Raw genomic sequence first — 15,541 nt, forward strand, 5'->3', positions numbered from 1 at the left:
TAGCATACTTTTAGTACTGGTATCTGACTTCGAAGGCCAACATTGTCTATCAATTTCGAGCTGTGGCAATCGGAAAGCAAACGAATAAATATGAAACTTGCTACACATCGCGGATTTTTAATGACCATAAGAAAAAGCGTTGATCAGCGAGTTTTTTTGAAAACGGATGTGTTACTATATATCTTAACCACAGTATATAGGAAAGATGTTTTACAACAATTATGTTCTGAGCCTATAGCTCCCGTCTTATTAATGGAGGTACGAAATATATGATCAAAATGTCTGCATATAGCCTATCTCGAAGAAATATACGACTGCATTAATGAAGCATTATGTTAAAAACCAGGTTCTTATTTCTTTGTTTGTTGTTGGTGTCGAGTGTTTCACATCCGTTATCAGCAAAATTTATATTTTCGATTTCAATGCAATTTTTTTAGAATATATAATTAATTTCGGCATAGACCGACACCAATTTCGATAACATACAAATAAACGGACACATAAAACATATAATAAGGTGGATGAGATGAGTATAACTTATTTTTAGCAAATAGCATATCGCCAAAATGAAGTCATTAAATTTTGACCCTAAGTAATGCAAACAAAGAAATTTTTGGTATAAAAGCTGAGGCCTATGCTTCTGCAATCAACAGTCTTTTGGCATTGGAGCTGAGTATCTAATCCGGAGCAGTTGTCGCAATGAAGTTAACTATCGTTCTTTTGGCCCTTGTTGGCCTAGTGGCCACCGCTAGCGTTTCTTCTATCAAGAAGTCTCCCGTAGCCGATCATGTTTTCTTGCAGAAACAGAAGTTCCTTTTGGAAATCGTTTACCGTGTGGAGGATCCACTGATGTTCGAGGAGTACATCAAGTTGGGCCACACTTTGGTCTACGACAAGGCACTTTACAACGTAAGTTTCAATTAATAATTATCACTTATCCCTAAATGAAGCTAATATTATATATACACTTGGCATTTCTAGCACTTCGATCAATATATGGAGAAATTCTACGAGTCCTACAAAATGGGCGCTCTATTGCCTAGAGGTGAATTCTTTGGTGCCCTCGTTAAGACTCACCACAAACAAGCTTACGGTCTCTTTAACTTCTTCTACTACGCCAAGGATTGGGAAACCTTCCAAGCCAACGTTGCATGGGCTCGCATCCATGTCAACGAAGGCATGTTCATCTATGCTCTGACTTTGGCTGTCATCCATCGTGATGACTTCAAGGGTCTGGTACTACCATCCATCTACGAAATCTTCCCACAATATTTCCTCAACAGCAAACTCATATATCAAGCTGAGAAATTCGATTACAACACCTGGAGCAAATACAGTCAATACGAGAAAGAATTGCTCGATGTCTACCACAAGACCAACCGATACTACAACCAGGGTTATTTCTATATAAAGGACTTCAAGACCTACCAATGGTGGAGACTTATGGGTTTGGACGAGCAGTGGTACGCTGCCGAGAAGAGCTTCCCTCTACGTGAAAACACTTACGAAATTGTTTCTGATGAAAAATATGTGTCCTTCATGAAGAATATCAACATGTTCTGGCATCCGGTTGATTACACACGTGACATTGACTACTACAACGAACACTCTGTATTGTCATACTTCACTGAAGATTTGGGTTGGAACTCTTATTGGTACTACTTGAACATGGATTACGCTTTCTTCTTGGATGGCGAAACTTTCGGTTTGAATAAGGATCGTCGTGGTGAATTGTGGTTGTACAATGTGGACCAAATCCTGAGCCGTTACTATATGGAACGTTTGTCTCATGGTTTCGGTGAAATTGACGATTTCTCCTGGAATCACGCTTACGAATACGGATATGATTCCGAATTGATTTCCTATAACGGAATTGGTTTCAGCACTCGCAGCAACTACTTTGAACGTAGATCTTATGGCAAATACGACATGTTGAACCAAATTCAAAGCGCCTTCAAGCGTATCTACGATATCATCGATTATGGATACTATACCACCGCTGATGGACACAAGATCGATATGCGCAAACCCGAATCTATTGAGCTCATCGGAAGTTACACTCAATCAAATATCGATACTTTCGATAAATTCTTCTTCAGTTATTGGAATATGTTGAGTCATATGTACCTCGCTGATGTAGACTACAACGACTTTGAGGTATATCCAAATGTTTTCCTCAACTTCGAAACCATGTTGCGTGATCCAATGTGGTACAGCTTCTACAAGAAAATCACCGATGTCTTCTATCGTTTCAAATACCACTTCACACCATACACACAAGAAGAACTAGTTGCTCACGGAGTTCAAGTCAAGGATGCCAGCGTTAGTGAATTGGTCACCTATTTCGATTTGGTTGATATTGATGTTACCAACTTGTTGAACGACAAAATGGTCTTCGACGATGGTAAATTCGTATGGGACAAATCATTGTACGCTCGTCAAATGCGTCTCAACCACAAACCATTCCACTATGATGTCACTGTCGAATCTGAAAAGGCACAGAAGGTTGTTCTTCGTACATTCTACGGTCCTAAATACGACGAATATGGACGTATTATTTCGCTGAACGATAATCGCATGAATTTCATTGAATTGGACGAATTCGTCTATGAATTGGCCGCTGGCGAGAATGTCATCAAACGTTCATCTGAGGAATTCTACTGGACTGTTAAGGATCGCACCACCTACACTGAATTGTATCACTATGTGATGGCTGCCTTCGACGGCAAATACGAATATCCTGTAGAAATTAGCGAATCACACCGTGCATTCCCAGATCGTCTGCTCCTACCTAAGGGTTGGGAGAGTGGTCTACCGGTACAGTTCGTATTTTACATTACTCCATACGATGGCTCTATCGAACAACCCTCAAACATTGATGTCACCTACCTTTCTGGTATTGGCACGGGATTACGTTACGTTGATAACAAGCCATTCGGCTATCCATTTGATCGTCCCATTGATTTATCTCAATTCTTCGTGCCCAACATTTACTTCAAGGATGTGAGCATCTACCACAATGACACACTGAAGCAATACTACGAGAATTACAAGAACTACGGCCACTTCGACTACAACTTCTACAATGAATACTACACCAAATACTTTAATTAGAACGAGAGATCAAGTGAGCGGATATAAAATTGGCTATTTTTAAGGAAATAATGAAAATCTTGTCAATCAAATACACTGTGATGGGGTTCTAGTACCTACTTATTAATTGAGCATCAAGTGTTAATTAAGTCTATAATGTTAATCAAGCAAATGAAAATATTAAAAAAATGCAAATAATTGCTAAGGCAATTCAAAACTTATAGAAATGTATGTTTTCGATTTTTATATGGGAGTTGAGGTTATGAACTTATAATATTCAAAGTTTTTTTTGATACAGTTCCGACGGTGATTTGGATTATTTTATTTTGGATTTGTAACTGCGAATTCAAAATAACTTCGTGCTAAGGTTTACACAATAGATACATTTAAATTTTCAAAAGTCTGTGCAAAAGATCGTAGAAAAATTAACGATCAATTACGAGAAATTTAAAATGTGCAGTACTAAAAACAGAATTTTTCCTTCTAAATCAAAATCCGATAGCTACTAAGACCAGCTTAAAAGCAGTATATGAAGAAAAAATTAAGCGATCTCCTTAACTTTTAAAAGTCGACAGATTTAGAGGATTTAAACGAGTAAAATTTGAACTCGAAATCTTTCTTTTGAACATTCCACCTCCAAATTTCGCTTATTTGAAGATCTTCGCATTAGGAAATTTATTTTTTATTCAATGATGCTATTAACAAGCGTTAGATAAAAAAATATTATTCTGATGCAATTAACGTACGAGTATGTAGCTTGATTTTTGGTATTACAAGAGAGTTTTTGAAAAAGAGGAAGCGCATAATAACTATGTGCAGTTTATTTAAAGAGTTATGTCCCCTTGTAAATTTCGAATTTCGTGTTGCATATACATATATCGAAAGTATATATGTACATACATACACATATTTGAAAACGTATTTGAAAATATTATCCGAAAAGCTTTTCACAATAACTCGCCGATTATTAAAGTACCTTAAATTTTGAAAATTTTCCGATTTGCAATTGGATATAACCCCCCAAAATAGAAAGTTATATATTTATGGACGTTTTCTCAATGTCTGGTTAGCAGCCATCTGTCAGTTTACCTCTGGTAGAGGAGTCTTAGTTAAGTTAACCAGAATTAAACTGACAGATGGCTGCTAACCAGACATTCATAAAACGACCCTTAATATACTTGAAGTATGTATGTACATAAGGATTTTTAAATTATCATATTTGTTCGGTTTTGATACCAAACGGACTCCAAATAGTAACCTAAAAATTAAAATAAACTAAAACAATAATGAAACGCTTACCTTATGCTGTTTATATGAGAGTGGTAAAAGTTGAAATGTGTGCATGTATTTAAGGTGATCCACAAAGAACATATGTTAATCTGCTGATAGATGTATGATTGCTTACTTAGAACATTTAAACTTGCTTACTTAAGACACTTATACTTGCTTACTTAGAACACTTAAACTTGCTTACTTAAAACACTTCTACTTGCTTACTTAGAACACTTATACTTAGAACACTTATTTATGTATGTATTTAGGTACTTATTGGTCTATCAATTTGAATGTGATTTGTTTCACGTTTTAACACTCGCGTGACTTAAATTCAAGCTGTTGTTATGACTAGGTTCATTTGAATTTTTAGCCGCCGACACAGTGCGCATCTACAACATGTTGAGTTGGCGCTGTAGAGCCTTGGCAACATGAAAATCTTTATGCTCTTGCAAGGCAGTTGTGACTATGGGCAAGTTGCACTCGACACAAACCACCGTTTCCTGCACAGTGGTATCTAACAGATTGATTACTATACTAGGAGGCCTTGACTCCACAACAAATGGAGTTGCATTTGAGGCAATTGTCGTTGTACTGGTCTTAATGGGTTTTAGAAATTTGGTTATGCTGGTGCCGGCTTTGTTGCTGCCGGCCTTTGTTGCTTGTACTGGTGATTTTTTGGATTTTTTGCCTGTAACCGATGCGGTTGCTGTGGCTTTCTGCGCACTTAGTTTTGTTTTGACTTCCTTGCGATATTCGTCACGTATTTGTTGACTAAGCTGCATGGCTACATGGTGGTCTTGATGCAGCTGTATTGAACGTGCATCGGAGGGTATATCCGCTTTGCAAGTGGCACATTTGGTCATCAGTAGGAATTCCGGACGCAACTCTGGCACCGCAAATTCAACATAACTTGCTTCATATGATGGTGAAGGTGTACGATTAGCCCTTACTGGCCACATGTTTTTTGGTGAATTGTGAGTTGGCGATATATTGCCGCCCAAAGCGGTATATTTGCGTTTATTTGTTGTTGTATTGACACCGTTGATGGTGGCTGTTGTTGCTGTCGATTTGGTTTCGAACGTTGTTTCATCAATGTGTTGTTCTAACTCAGCAGTTAAATCTATTGCATTGATTTTTGTTGTTGTCGTTGTTGTCATATGAGTTTCTATTACATTAGTGCTTTGGCATGGTGCGGTATTTGGTAGCTGGTTCGTGTTTCTTTGTATAAATTTTTGTACATTATTCTCTTCAATATCCGACTTTTTTAAAAACTTTGCAAAAAAACTTTTCGAAATATCAGTTGTATGCTCCTCTTCATAATTATTGGTGAAAACATTATTTTCGGCTTCAACATTAACGGTAGTTGACGAGCATGTACTCTCCTTAGGTCTTTGCTTTTTTAAAGCATTTAGAAAGAAGCTACGTACTTCTGGTGGCTCTGAATTATCACATTTATTTGTTAAACTTATAGCAGGCTGCTCTGCATTCGTTACTGTTAAATTTTTGTCCACATTTATAGCACTAGTAATGCTGTTAGCTTTTAAATCAGTCAAATTATTTGCATTAGAATCACGTTGCAAAAAATTTGGCAAAAATGTGGGTTTCTTTGCAACAGGTGTGTCCTTACATGTAGTTTCGTTATTTTCACGGCCTACCGTTGGCAAGTCATTGTCCGTTTCGTTTTTCTTCTTAGCTGCTATATTGGCAAACATTACCTGCAATTTATTCTGTCCACTTTGTATTGTTTCAAACTTGCCCACACTAATACCCAAAAATTTAATGGGATTGTTCAAAGCTAGTGAGCTGCCGGACTTGAAAAATTGTTTCGTATGTGTCTGCAGCACTTCCAAGCTGCTTTTGGTTAATGTCTCCTGATCGTAACCCTTAAGCGGCACTGAACGTGAGCTCGATACCTCTTCACCATCGAATTCCTGCACAAAGCTTAGCACCATTTGTTTGGCTCGACGATTATTTTCCAGCATATCTTTATCCATGCGATCGCAAATTTCATTAGACAGCTCACCCAGCCAATGACGCAATGTATTTAAACCAGTTATATTATTGCGTCCGGGAAATTTCTTGCAACAACCGATACTTTTGGAATAAAAGCGTGGTGTAACCGCTTCCAAATCAATGCCGCGGCAAATGTTATATAACCAAGTGCTAGAAGTAATTGCACACAATGAAATTAGTAACTTTGTCTTACTATGACTCTAGTAGACTATGGAAACAAATATAACCCACCCATTCTTTTCATCGAATTTCCGTTGCAACTCCTGCTCGGAAAAGGGTAATAACTCTCCCAGAAAGCGAATGTTCAAGCAGGTACATATATTTTCGCCAAACTTCCCACCCAATCCTTGTATTTTGGTAAGTGGCAAAGTTTCGAATAACTTTGGTATCTCTCCCAACGGCAAAATGGTCTGCTTATTTGGCTTATTAATACCGCATGCCAATTTGGCGAGAATTTTATTGTGTGCAATTCCAGCAGAACATTCATAGCCTGTTTCGGCCTTAACAGCTGCACGCACTTCACTGGCCACCGCTGCACCGATTAGCAAGCGAATATCACTTTGGCGTATAGCCGCCATATCGGCATGGTCATGAGCTTGTGCGTATGAACCATATTCTGTGTCTAAATACTCCGCATTAGGCTCATTGAAACGTTTCGTGATCACATTTAAATAATCACCAATGCCAGTATAACCTACAGCATAGGTGTTTATAAGAGCCTCCGGTTGAAGCATAAATGAACCCTTAACAAAATAACAGAATAATTATTTTTGAAATATTTAAATTATTTGCTTAATAAAGTTTACTTACCGCATTCATGTCTTCTAAGCGCTTATTGACCTCCTCCGTTATATCTAAATAAGCCTCGTCAACCGAAGCCCGCCCCAACAGTGGTGTAAAACGTTGTAGCACAGTAGCCACTTCTTTGCCTGCCTCACGATACTTGCCCAAATCGGCTTTTTCTCGTATATTTGGTACTTTAACCAATTGTATTTCGGGACAACGTTCCTTTGCCTCATCTCCGCGCATATGACGCGTTACACCTTTGGCACGCGCTGCATAGTTCACAGCAATAATGCTTAATACATATACATATATTATTTAAAAAAGTGAAATCACTGTTGTTATGAAATTAGTATTGATATTAATTATGCTTACCCGCCACCGCGCCAGGCATTATACTGCACTACGGCTATTGGTTGTCCTTTAAGTTGGGGATTTAGTTTCTCCTCGACTTGGCAAAAGAAACAATCCATATCCACAAGTACAACTACTCGATTATATTTTTGTTGCATCGGTACACAACTGCGTGTAGACATTTTCGCAACAGCATAAATATATTTTTAAAAACAAATCAATATTTTGCACATAAAAATTTACTAACGCACGAAATTTCATCACAAACTAAATTGCGCGCCAAAACCTGTTGTTTTAAACATCAGCTGACATGAATGGATAGCAGTGCACAGTGCGACATCTGTCAAAAAATAGCAAAAATCGGCTATTTTTGAGCAGTGTTGCCTACTCCAACTTGGTAAATTCAACCAAATGCACAAAATTCTTGTGCATTACAAACTTGCATTAACACGGGTCAAATGCGCAAATAAATGCAAATGAAGCCCGCTAATGCATATTAGCGCTGTCGTCTGTCAGGGCTATAAGACAGTTTATTAAAGTAAGGACGTTCACGTTCGCTTACATATGTATATATATTGTATATACATATATTTGTAATTTCGCCATCATATATTATTATTGCTGTTGTTGTAACGACAAAATTCGCTATGAGAAACACACTAATTCGGTTAATTCTATTATCTGAACGAAAAAGGTATCTTGTGAAGAAATATTAAAACAGAAACAGTAAATCGTCCTTCATTCAATTGAAACATATTAATAAAGTACACAGGGAATTTTATTCCAGGTACTTGGGTTTTGCAAACGGAAAATATAATATATTTGGATTTTAAAGTGCATATGTAATTTGATTAAAAACAGTAGATGATAATATATATGTATATAGATAACTATGTTTGCCATTGTTCAGGTGCAACATTTGAAATTGAGGGGATGTTCGAGTGTGCCTTGCTATAATACCGCAGTGATTCAAGACTCGAACATCCCCAATATTTCATTGCTACCTATACTCAATTATATAGCAATTTATTAACTTGGATATAGAAAAATATGTATATATATATTAATTATATGTTTATACAAAAAACATGGGAGTATTTTGCATAAAGGATTCATTAATGAGTCGTTTATTATACTCGTCGCGAAGAGCTCGCCTTAGAGGGGGTCTGAAAAAAGTTACTCGTTAATGAACGAAACAAAAATTCAAAAGAAAGAATTACCCGTCGATGTAAACACGGCCACGAGCTGCAACCAAATGTGCAAGATAAGCAGGCGCTGGGTAAGAAACTGCGCGATTACAACGCGGAAACATATAGCATAAGTTATTAGTCATCATTTGTAATTCATCCATTGTAAATTTTGCGTCATCCACGAGAACGTTGTAACGTGTGGGCTTTGCTGTCCCTTGAATTGACTGGTGGCTTACCATAAAGAACTGTGTTTCGTTCGGGTGAACGATTTTTTGATCAACAACTGTGCCGGGCAAGACATTGTTCCATTTATCTCCAGTAGGTTTGGTAGGGAAGAAGCGAGTATGATGTCGTTTCACCACAATTATACATGTTATTTTAGGCGAAATGCGAAGCTGGAATAAGATTATGAAATTGAATTAGCGTACAACAAAAGAAAATAATATTCTAATTGTATGTAAGAACATTTAAATTGCTATTGCTTGTTACTGAATAATACACCACGTAACACTTACTTCTTTGCATACTGCGCGTATAGCGCTGACTTCGAAATTATTCACCTTCTTAAATTGCCCATCAGACACCCCATCGCGGTAATAAATAATGTTATTCGGATAACAATTATTCTTTTGGAAATATACTCTCAAATGGTGACGACTAATGCTTTGCATGTCATCTATTTCTTCTTTTGCAGATTCTTGCAAACGATACTGCATGTTATAAGAAGCTCCATTTAAATCATGGGAAGCTGCTACACCAACAACACTTGGTATATTCCGTTGATCGGGTGATGGATGAGTGACATCCGCCCCCATAAACATGGCGTGATCGAGTACAATATGGGATTTAGCTGAAATTTTGTGATTAGATCCATTCAGCTTTGAATTTATTTTCAATAATAAATTGCCAATTAATTGATTGTCCACACGTCGATTCAAAGTTTGTTCTTTGATACATTGAGTGAGGAGCCCGCAAACTAATTCGGCTTTTTGTTTTATATCAGCGTACGATGTACCAAAATTGGGAATCACTACTATAACCAAGTCGTAATCTTTTCTTTTATATTCCTCCAATGTTTTAACAATGTCTCTGGTTTCCTGTATCTCTCTCTCGGAATCCAAATTTATGCCCATTCGCTTAGCTTCATTAAATAACTGTATGACAAATTAAAGATCATATACTATAAATATTTGCAAGTTGCCAGTATAATTAAAAATATATAAATATTGTAAAGAAAATGTATAAATAGTTTAATAAAGCCATGCAGCCGTATTAAAAAAATATGCAATGAGAGCCTCAAACAGAGACACAATAAAATAAATTATGTGGACTGAATTAAAGTGGATAACTTTGTTATGGTTTTCATGTATATTTTTTGAGGCAAGAAAAAGTAAAAGCTTTACTTGAAAACAATACTCACCATGTTTGAAAAATCTAGCAAAGTGCCATGTCGCAAAAACCTAGACGGATTATGAATGACCGCCCACTTGTGACCAGTTTTCTTCAATGTCACGCCAGTTTGCAAATATTCTAAATTGCGCCAGGAACCATTTCGAGGATCTACGAGTTTGCCTAACCGATATTCAATTGACGGTGCTCTTAGTAATCGTGTTGGTACCTTTATGAATTGATTATCAATTCGAATTCCAAACTTTTGCAAAAGTATGTCGTTGTTATGCAAAAAATATTGGAGTTTTTCCATTATTTTTCTTTTTCGTTCATCAGTTGATGTGGCAGCAAATTTAATCATCTTTTGAACTTGGGCTTTTCCGTCCTTTTTCTTAAAAACGGAAATTTTAGAAATTTGTTGAAAGGTAGGTTTAGTATGAGAATTTTAATAAATCGTCATCGTTATTCATCTATATTTGTATTTAATCTGGGGTTTAATTTTACTTACCTTAATAGCTTGGCCTGGTTCAATGCTGCATAGCTCGATCGGTAGGTAATTTGGTTTTACCGAAGATCCTGCTACAACACAGCCTAAGTGAGGATATTTTAATTTGTAACCTCGACTAGCAAAGTAGCTCTGAACAGTTAATTTCTCTCCAGTGTCAATTTTAAAAGACAAAGAACTTGCCGATTCTCTGCTAACTTCGTTTACTTTATAAGACCGTGGTGCAGCACCAAAAGAAGGAGGGGGACTGTAAATTACTTTTAAAGCTCTAAGGTGAGCACTAAGGCTTTGTAAACCCCGTGGTTCTAGACTACGTCCTGGATCAATACGCAACACGTTCAACAATTCAATTAAATTTAATGCCATAGGAAATGACTTATTTGAAATATCAACATTTAAATAAGGCACATCGCCTAAAATAGCTGCCTGGTAAAGACCAGTATATAACTCATAACCTCCCTCGAGATCTAATGTCTGTTTAGGTCGTGTGAAAAAGGAACGACCGACACGTAGGCCCTTTTGTTGACAAGCATTTGCTAAAATCACCTCAAGACATTGTAGAGCACGCATTGGCTTGTCATAAATACGGTCATTACGGTATCTGAAATAAAAATTTTACATATTACAAGAAACTGAAATGGTTGGAGCGGATATAAAAGAACGGAAAAACACCAATGAATACCAGACTTACGTGCGTAGTGATCCCAAATCAACTTCAATATTGTCTGTGGGTTTAATCGAAACTTTAAACTGAATTTGTCGTGAGGCGGAATCCGCAATCTGTACATAAGAATAAATTATATTTTTGCATTCAAATTAAATGTTATTATAAATATACGTGTGTAATATTATTACCGATACATCGCCTTCATAAACTGGTTTTGGCAACATTTCTAACAAGTAACAACTCTTTACTCCATCGAATCCAGCGAAATGACCTGGCAAATAAGTATTCATGAACTGTGTAAAAGCATTTCGGAAAAATTTTTTAGGACGATCTGGAGTGATAGTAACATCGTAATGGTAAGCCTTATTGGGCATTTTACTTAAATCCATTGTTAAATAGTTGGCTTCCGCTTCCCCTTTGATACCTAGAGTACCAGGTGATATGCTGTTTTGAGAAGGAGCAGACGAAAGCGATGTACTTGATGACGAATGTGAAACACTTGATTGACGGGTTGGAGTTTGCTGGGGAGACTGTTGGTATTGTGGTTGGGTCTGCTGTTGTTGGGGACGCTGTTGGGGACGTTGTTGGTGTTGTGGCTGTGGCTGTGGCTGTTTCTGTGGGGTTTTCTGCTGTTGTGGACCTTGTTGATATTGCGAACGCTCATGTTGTTGTGGGGTCTTATGCTGCTGTGGACCTTGTTGGCCTTTTTGGTATTGTGAACGTTCCTGCTGTGGGCGGCTTTGCTGCTGCTGTGGACCTCGTTGGTGCTGTGGTCCTTGCTGGTATTGTGAACGTTCCTGCTGTGGGCGGCTTTGCTGCTGCTGTGGCCACGTTTGCTGTGGACCTTGTTGGCCCTGTGGCCAAGTTTGCTGCGGACCTTGTTGGCCCTGGTGCCACGTTTGTTGTGGACCTTGTTGGCCCTGTGGCCAAGTTTGCTGCGGACCTTGTTGGCCCTGGTGCCACGTTTGCTGTGGACCTTGTTGGCCCTGTGGCCAAGCTTGCTGCGGACCTTGTTGGCCCTGGTGCCACGTTTGCTGTGGACCTTGTTGGCCCTGTGGCCAAGTTTGCTGCGGACCTTGTTGGCCCTGTGGCCAAGTTTGCTGCGGACCATGTTGGCCATGTGGCCAAGTTTGCTGCGGACCTTGTTGGCCCTGTGGCCACGTTTGCTGTGGACCTTGTTGGCCCTGTGGCCAAGTTTGCTGGGGACCTTGTTGGTGCTGTGGTCGCGCTTGCTGCGGTTGTGAATGTTGTTTCTGTGGTCGCGCTTGCTGCCGTTGTGGTTGTTGTTGCTGTGGTCGGCTTTGCTGCTCTAGTTGTTGTGTCTGTTGCTGTTGTGGACGTTGTTCCTGTGGTTGGGTTGGCGGCTGCTGGGGACGTGGTTGGTGTTGTGGTTCCTCCTGTTTTAAGCTTTCCTTCTGTTGTGCTCCCTGCTGTTGAGAATTTTTCCCTTCTCTGTGCCGCTGTTTGTTTTTCTTTTGTCCACCTAGCAATAATATAATACTAGTATACTTGATATCATTTTTGCACGGTTAAATGGAAGATTATATAACTTCATACAAAAAAAATCAGATGTTCATATAAAACGCACTATATGCACAAATTTAAAAAAACAAACGTTAAAAAATCTCATTTTAGATGTAAATCTATGTATTCGTACTGTGTGATTATATATCTACATACCGTCACCTAAAATGCAAAATAACGTATGATAAAAAAATTCGAAATTGTGTGTTTCATCGATAACGATCTACTACTTCAAATTACATATGTACATATAAGTACATATGTTTAACTTTTAATGCTTCTGCTATCAGATATAACCCTGGTTTAACCAATATTTAATTTTTTTCACTTATGTTCTATTTTGTAAGGTGTTTAGTGAATAGTAGCTAGTCACAAATTGAGGCAATATTTACCTCAAAATGTCTCAAGAACAGACTAGAGACTGTTTAGTGAATAGTAACTAGTCAAAAATTGAGATTTTACCTCAAAATGTCTCAAATACAGACTAGAGACTGTTTACAGAATCCTGCTATAATTTTTAATTTAGTTTAAGAATTTTCTAAAAATTATTAAATTTACAAAAATGTATGAGAATAATCAATTATGAGTCATATATTTTGCAAGTGTTATGATATGAATATGTTAAAATTCATAATTCGGGTAACCCCAAAAATTAATAATTAGAAATGATGAGTATTATATACTTACTTTCTTGTGGAGGTGCAGATTGCTTTGGTTGTGATGTGCCTGGTTGTTGGGACTCTAATTGATGTTGCGGATTTTCTTTAGATTGTTTTTCAGGCTGTCCACCAGCTTCGGACTTTTTATTTTCTGTGGCAAATCATACACAATATATGTATTATCGCAATTTCATAAAAACAAAGCACACATATGTACATATACTATATAAAACTTACTGTTTTTTCTTCCCATTTTTAACAATGTATTTAAGATTCCAAAGACTCTTTCTCTATAGACTATTTATTACCTTAAACAAACTGTATCAAATTTACTTATTTTCAGATTTAGTTTATATTTTATTGCTATATTGCGGATGTCTCGCGAACGTCTAAAAAAATTCGAAATTGTGTTTCATCGATAACGATCTACTACTTCAAATTACATATGTACATATAAGTGCATAATATAAGTGAAAAAGCTACTGCTACAATATAACCCTGGTTTAACCAATATTTAATTTTTTTCACTTATGTTCTATTTTGTAAGGTGTTTCATTCTTTAGGTCTCAAATTTGAGGCAATATTTTGAGACTAACGCTAGAGACTGTTTAGTGAATAGTAACTAGTCAAAAATTGAGATTTTACCTCAAAATGTCTCACTGATACCCATTTTATGCCAGAATCCGGGATGCTATTCTAATTTTACCCGTTTAAGAATTTTCTAAAAATTATTAAATTTACAAAAATGTATGAGAATTATCAATTATGAGTCATATATTTTGCAAGTGTTATGATATGAATGTGTTAAAATTCATAATTCGGGGAACCCCAAAAATTAATAATGAGAAATGATGAGTATTATATATTTACTTTCTTGTGGAGGTGCAGATTGCTTTGGTTGTGATGTGCCTGGTTGTTGGGACTCCAATTGCTTCTGCGGATTTTCTTTAGGTTGTTGTTCAGGCTGTCCACCAGCTTCGGACTTTTTATTTTCTGTGGCAGATCATACACAATATATTATCGCAATTTCACAACAAGAACAAAGCACACGTATGTACAAATACTATATAAAACTTACTGTTTTTTCTTCCCATTTTTAACAATGTTTTTAAGATTCCAAAGAGTCTTTCCCTGTAAACTATTTATTACCTTAGACAAACTGTATCAAATTTAATTATTTTCAGATTAGTTTATATTTTATTGTTATATTTCGGGTGTCTTGCGAACGTCTAACGAAAACGGAATTTCGGCCTTGTATGTATACCATCAACTCTTAGAGATGCCATATGCAACCAAAACCAAAAATAAAAATCATCAGATTCTATGGCGCCTGCTACACGTTCAATATTTTTATAGTAAGCGCGATCCCGAATGGCCATATTTATTGAACGTTTATTATGCAATATTGACGTACTTTGAAGAAAAAATTAAAAATCGTGCGATTTTTATTAAAAATGTTTTTTATCAGTTATTTGTATAGACAAGTATTAACATATTCAAATGTCACAATTGAAGACGAATACTGACGCGATAGTTGAATATGTGTCATATACCTGCAATCCATCAATTCTTAACATGGATCACGATCCAATTATCACAATTAATATTAAATATATGACAAGCGCTTATGAAATGGGGCGAACCAAACAAGCTTGAAATTCGTAAGTATTAGCGTGGTAAAATCATTATGAAATGTTTAATTAATATTTTCCACAAATATGTTTATTTAAATTATACGTCAATCACCACAGATTCCTTACAATTAACAAAACTTACCGAAACTTTTGGGTATATATGATCGCTCAACACTCTTTTACGTTTACTGCCAGGTCACGTCCTGTCTTGTATGAGTTATATAATTTTAGGACAGTCGCGAAAATCTATAATTTTAGGCGAAGAGTGATGAGCGATCATATATGTAGTATATACTCAAGAGTTTCGCGACCGGCCTAAAAATACATAACCTTAATAAGAACGTCTGGTACGTAACACCATCCTCAAATTCCAGTTATTATCTTATCTAGACTAGACCACGTCCTGTATACCATTATCCTACTTTACATCCAAATAGGGGTATATAAAAACGTTA

At 36.9% G+C, this 15,541-nt stretch overlaps 3 protein-coding genes across 4 annotated transcripts in view; 1 reads left to right on the forward strand and 2 right to left on the reverse strand.

The window, feature by feature from the left end:
* LOC105227371 (DNA polymerase eta) overlaps positions 1-8,139 on the reverse strand; it is an 80,603-nt gene extending 72,464 nt beyond the window's left edge. For both annotated transcript variants that reach the window (XM_049459156.1, XM_049459155.1), the window contains exons 1-4: positions 7,540-8,139; positions 7,192-7,459; positions 6,613-7,124; positions 4,393-6,531 (exon numbers count right to left, since the gene is read on the reverse strand). In XM_049459156.1, coding sequence (XP_049315113.1) covers positions 4,758-6,531; positions 6,613-7,124; positions 7,192-7,459; positions 7,540-7,700 — 2,715 coding nt within the window. In that variant the 5' untranslated portion in view covers positions 7,701-8,139 and the 3' untranslated portion in view covers positions 4,393-4,757. The remainder of the gene's footprint in view (positions 1-4,392; positions 6,532-6,612; positions 7,125-7,191; positions 7,460-7,539) is intronic.
* On the forward strand, positions 647-3,320 carry LOC105227437 (larval serum protein 1 beta chain). The gene is made up of 2 exons (XM_049459161.1): positions 647-909; positions 982-3,320. The coding sequence occupies exons 1-2, from the start codon at positions 700-702 to the stop codon at positions 3,112-3,114; spliced, it is 2,343 nt and encodes a 780-aa protein (XP_049315118.1). The 5' UTR covers positions 647-699; the 3' UTR covers positions 3,115-3,320.
* A 139-nt stretch (positions 8,140-8,278) lies between the features above and the next one.
* LOC105227373 (protein argonaute-2) lies at positions 8,279-14,693 on the reverse strand. The gene is made up of 10 exons (XM_049459154.1): positions 14,531-14,693; positions 14,323-14,445; positions 13,481-13,603; positions 11,458-12,752; positions 11,294-11,382; positions 10,606-11,203; positions 10,129-10,488; positions 9,224-9,862; positions 8,739-9,103; positions 8,279-8,684 (listed from the first exon to the last, which is right to left on the reverse strand). The coding sequence occupies exons 1-10, from the start codon at positions 14,544-14,546 to the stop codon at positions 8,594-8,596; spliced, it is 3,699 nt and encodes a 1,232-aa protein (XP_049315111.1). The 5' UTR covers positions 14,547-14,693; the 3' UTR covers positions 8,279-8,593.
* Between the last annotated feature and the right edge of the window lie 848 nt (positions 14,694-15,541).

This window comes from Bactrocera dorsalis, chromosome 5, assembly GCF_023373825.1.
Source record: "Bactrocera dorsalis isolate Fly_Bdor chromosome 5, ASM2337382v1, whole genome shotgun sequence".
In the NCBI taxonomy this organism is placed as follows: Eukaryota; Metazoa; Arthropoda; class Insecta; order Diptera; family Tephritidae; genus Bactrocera; species Bactrocera dorsalis.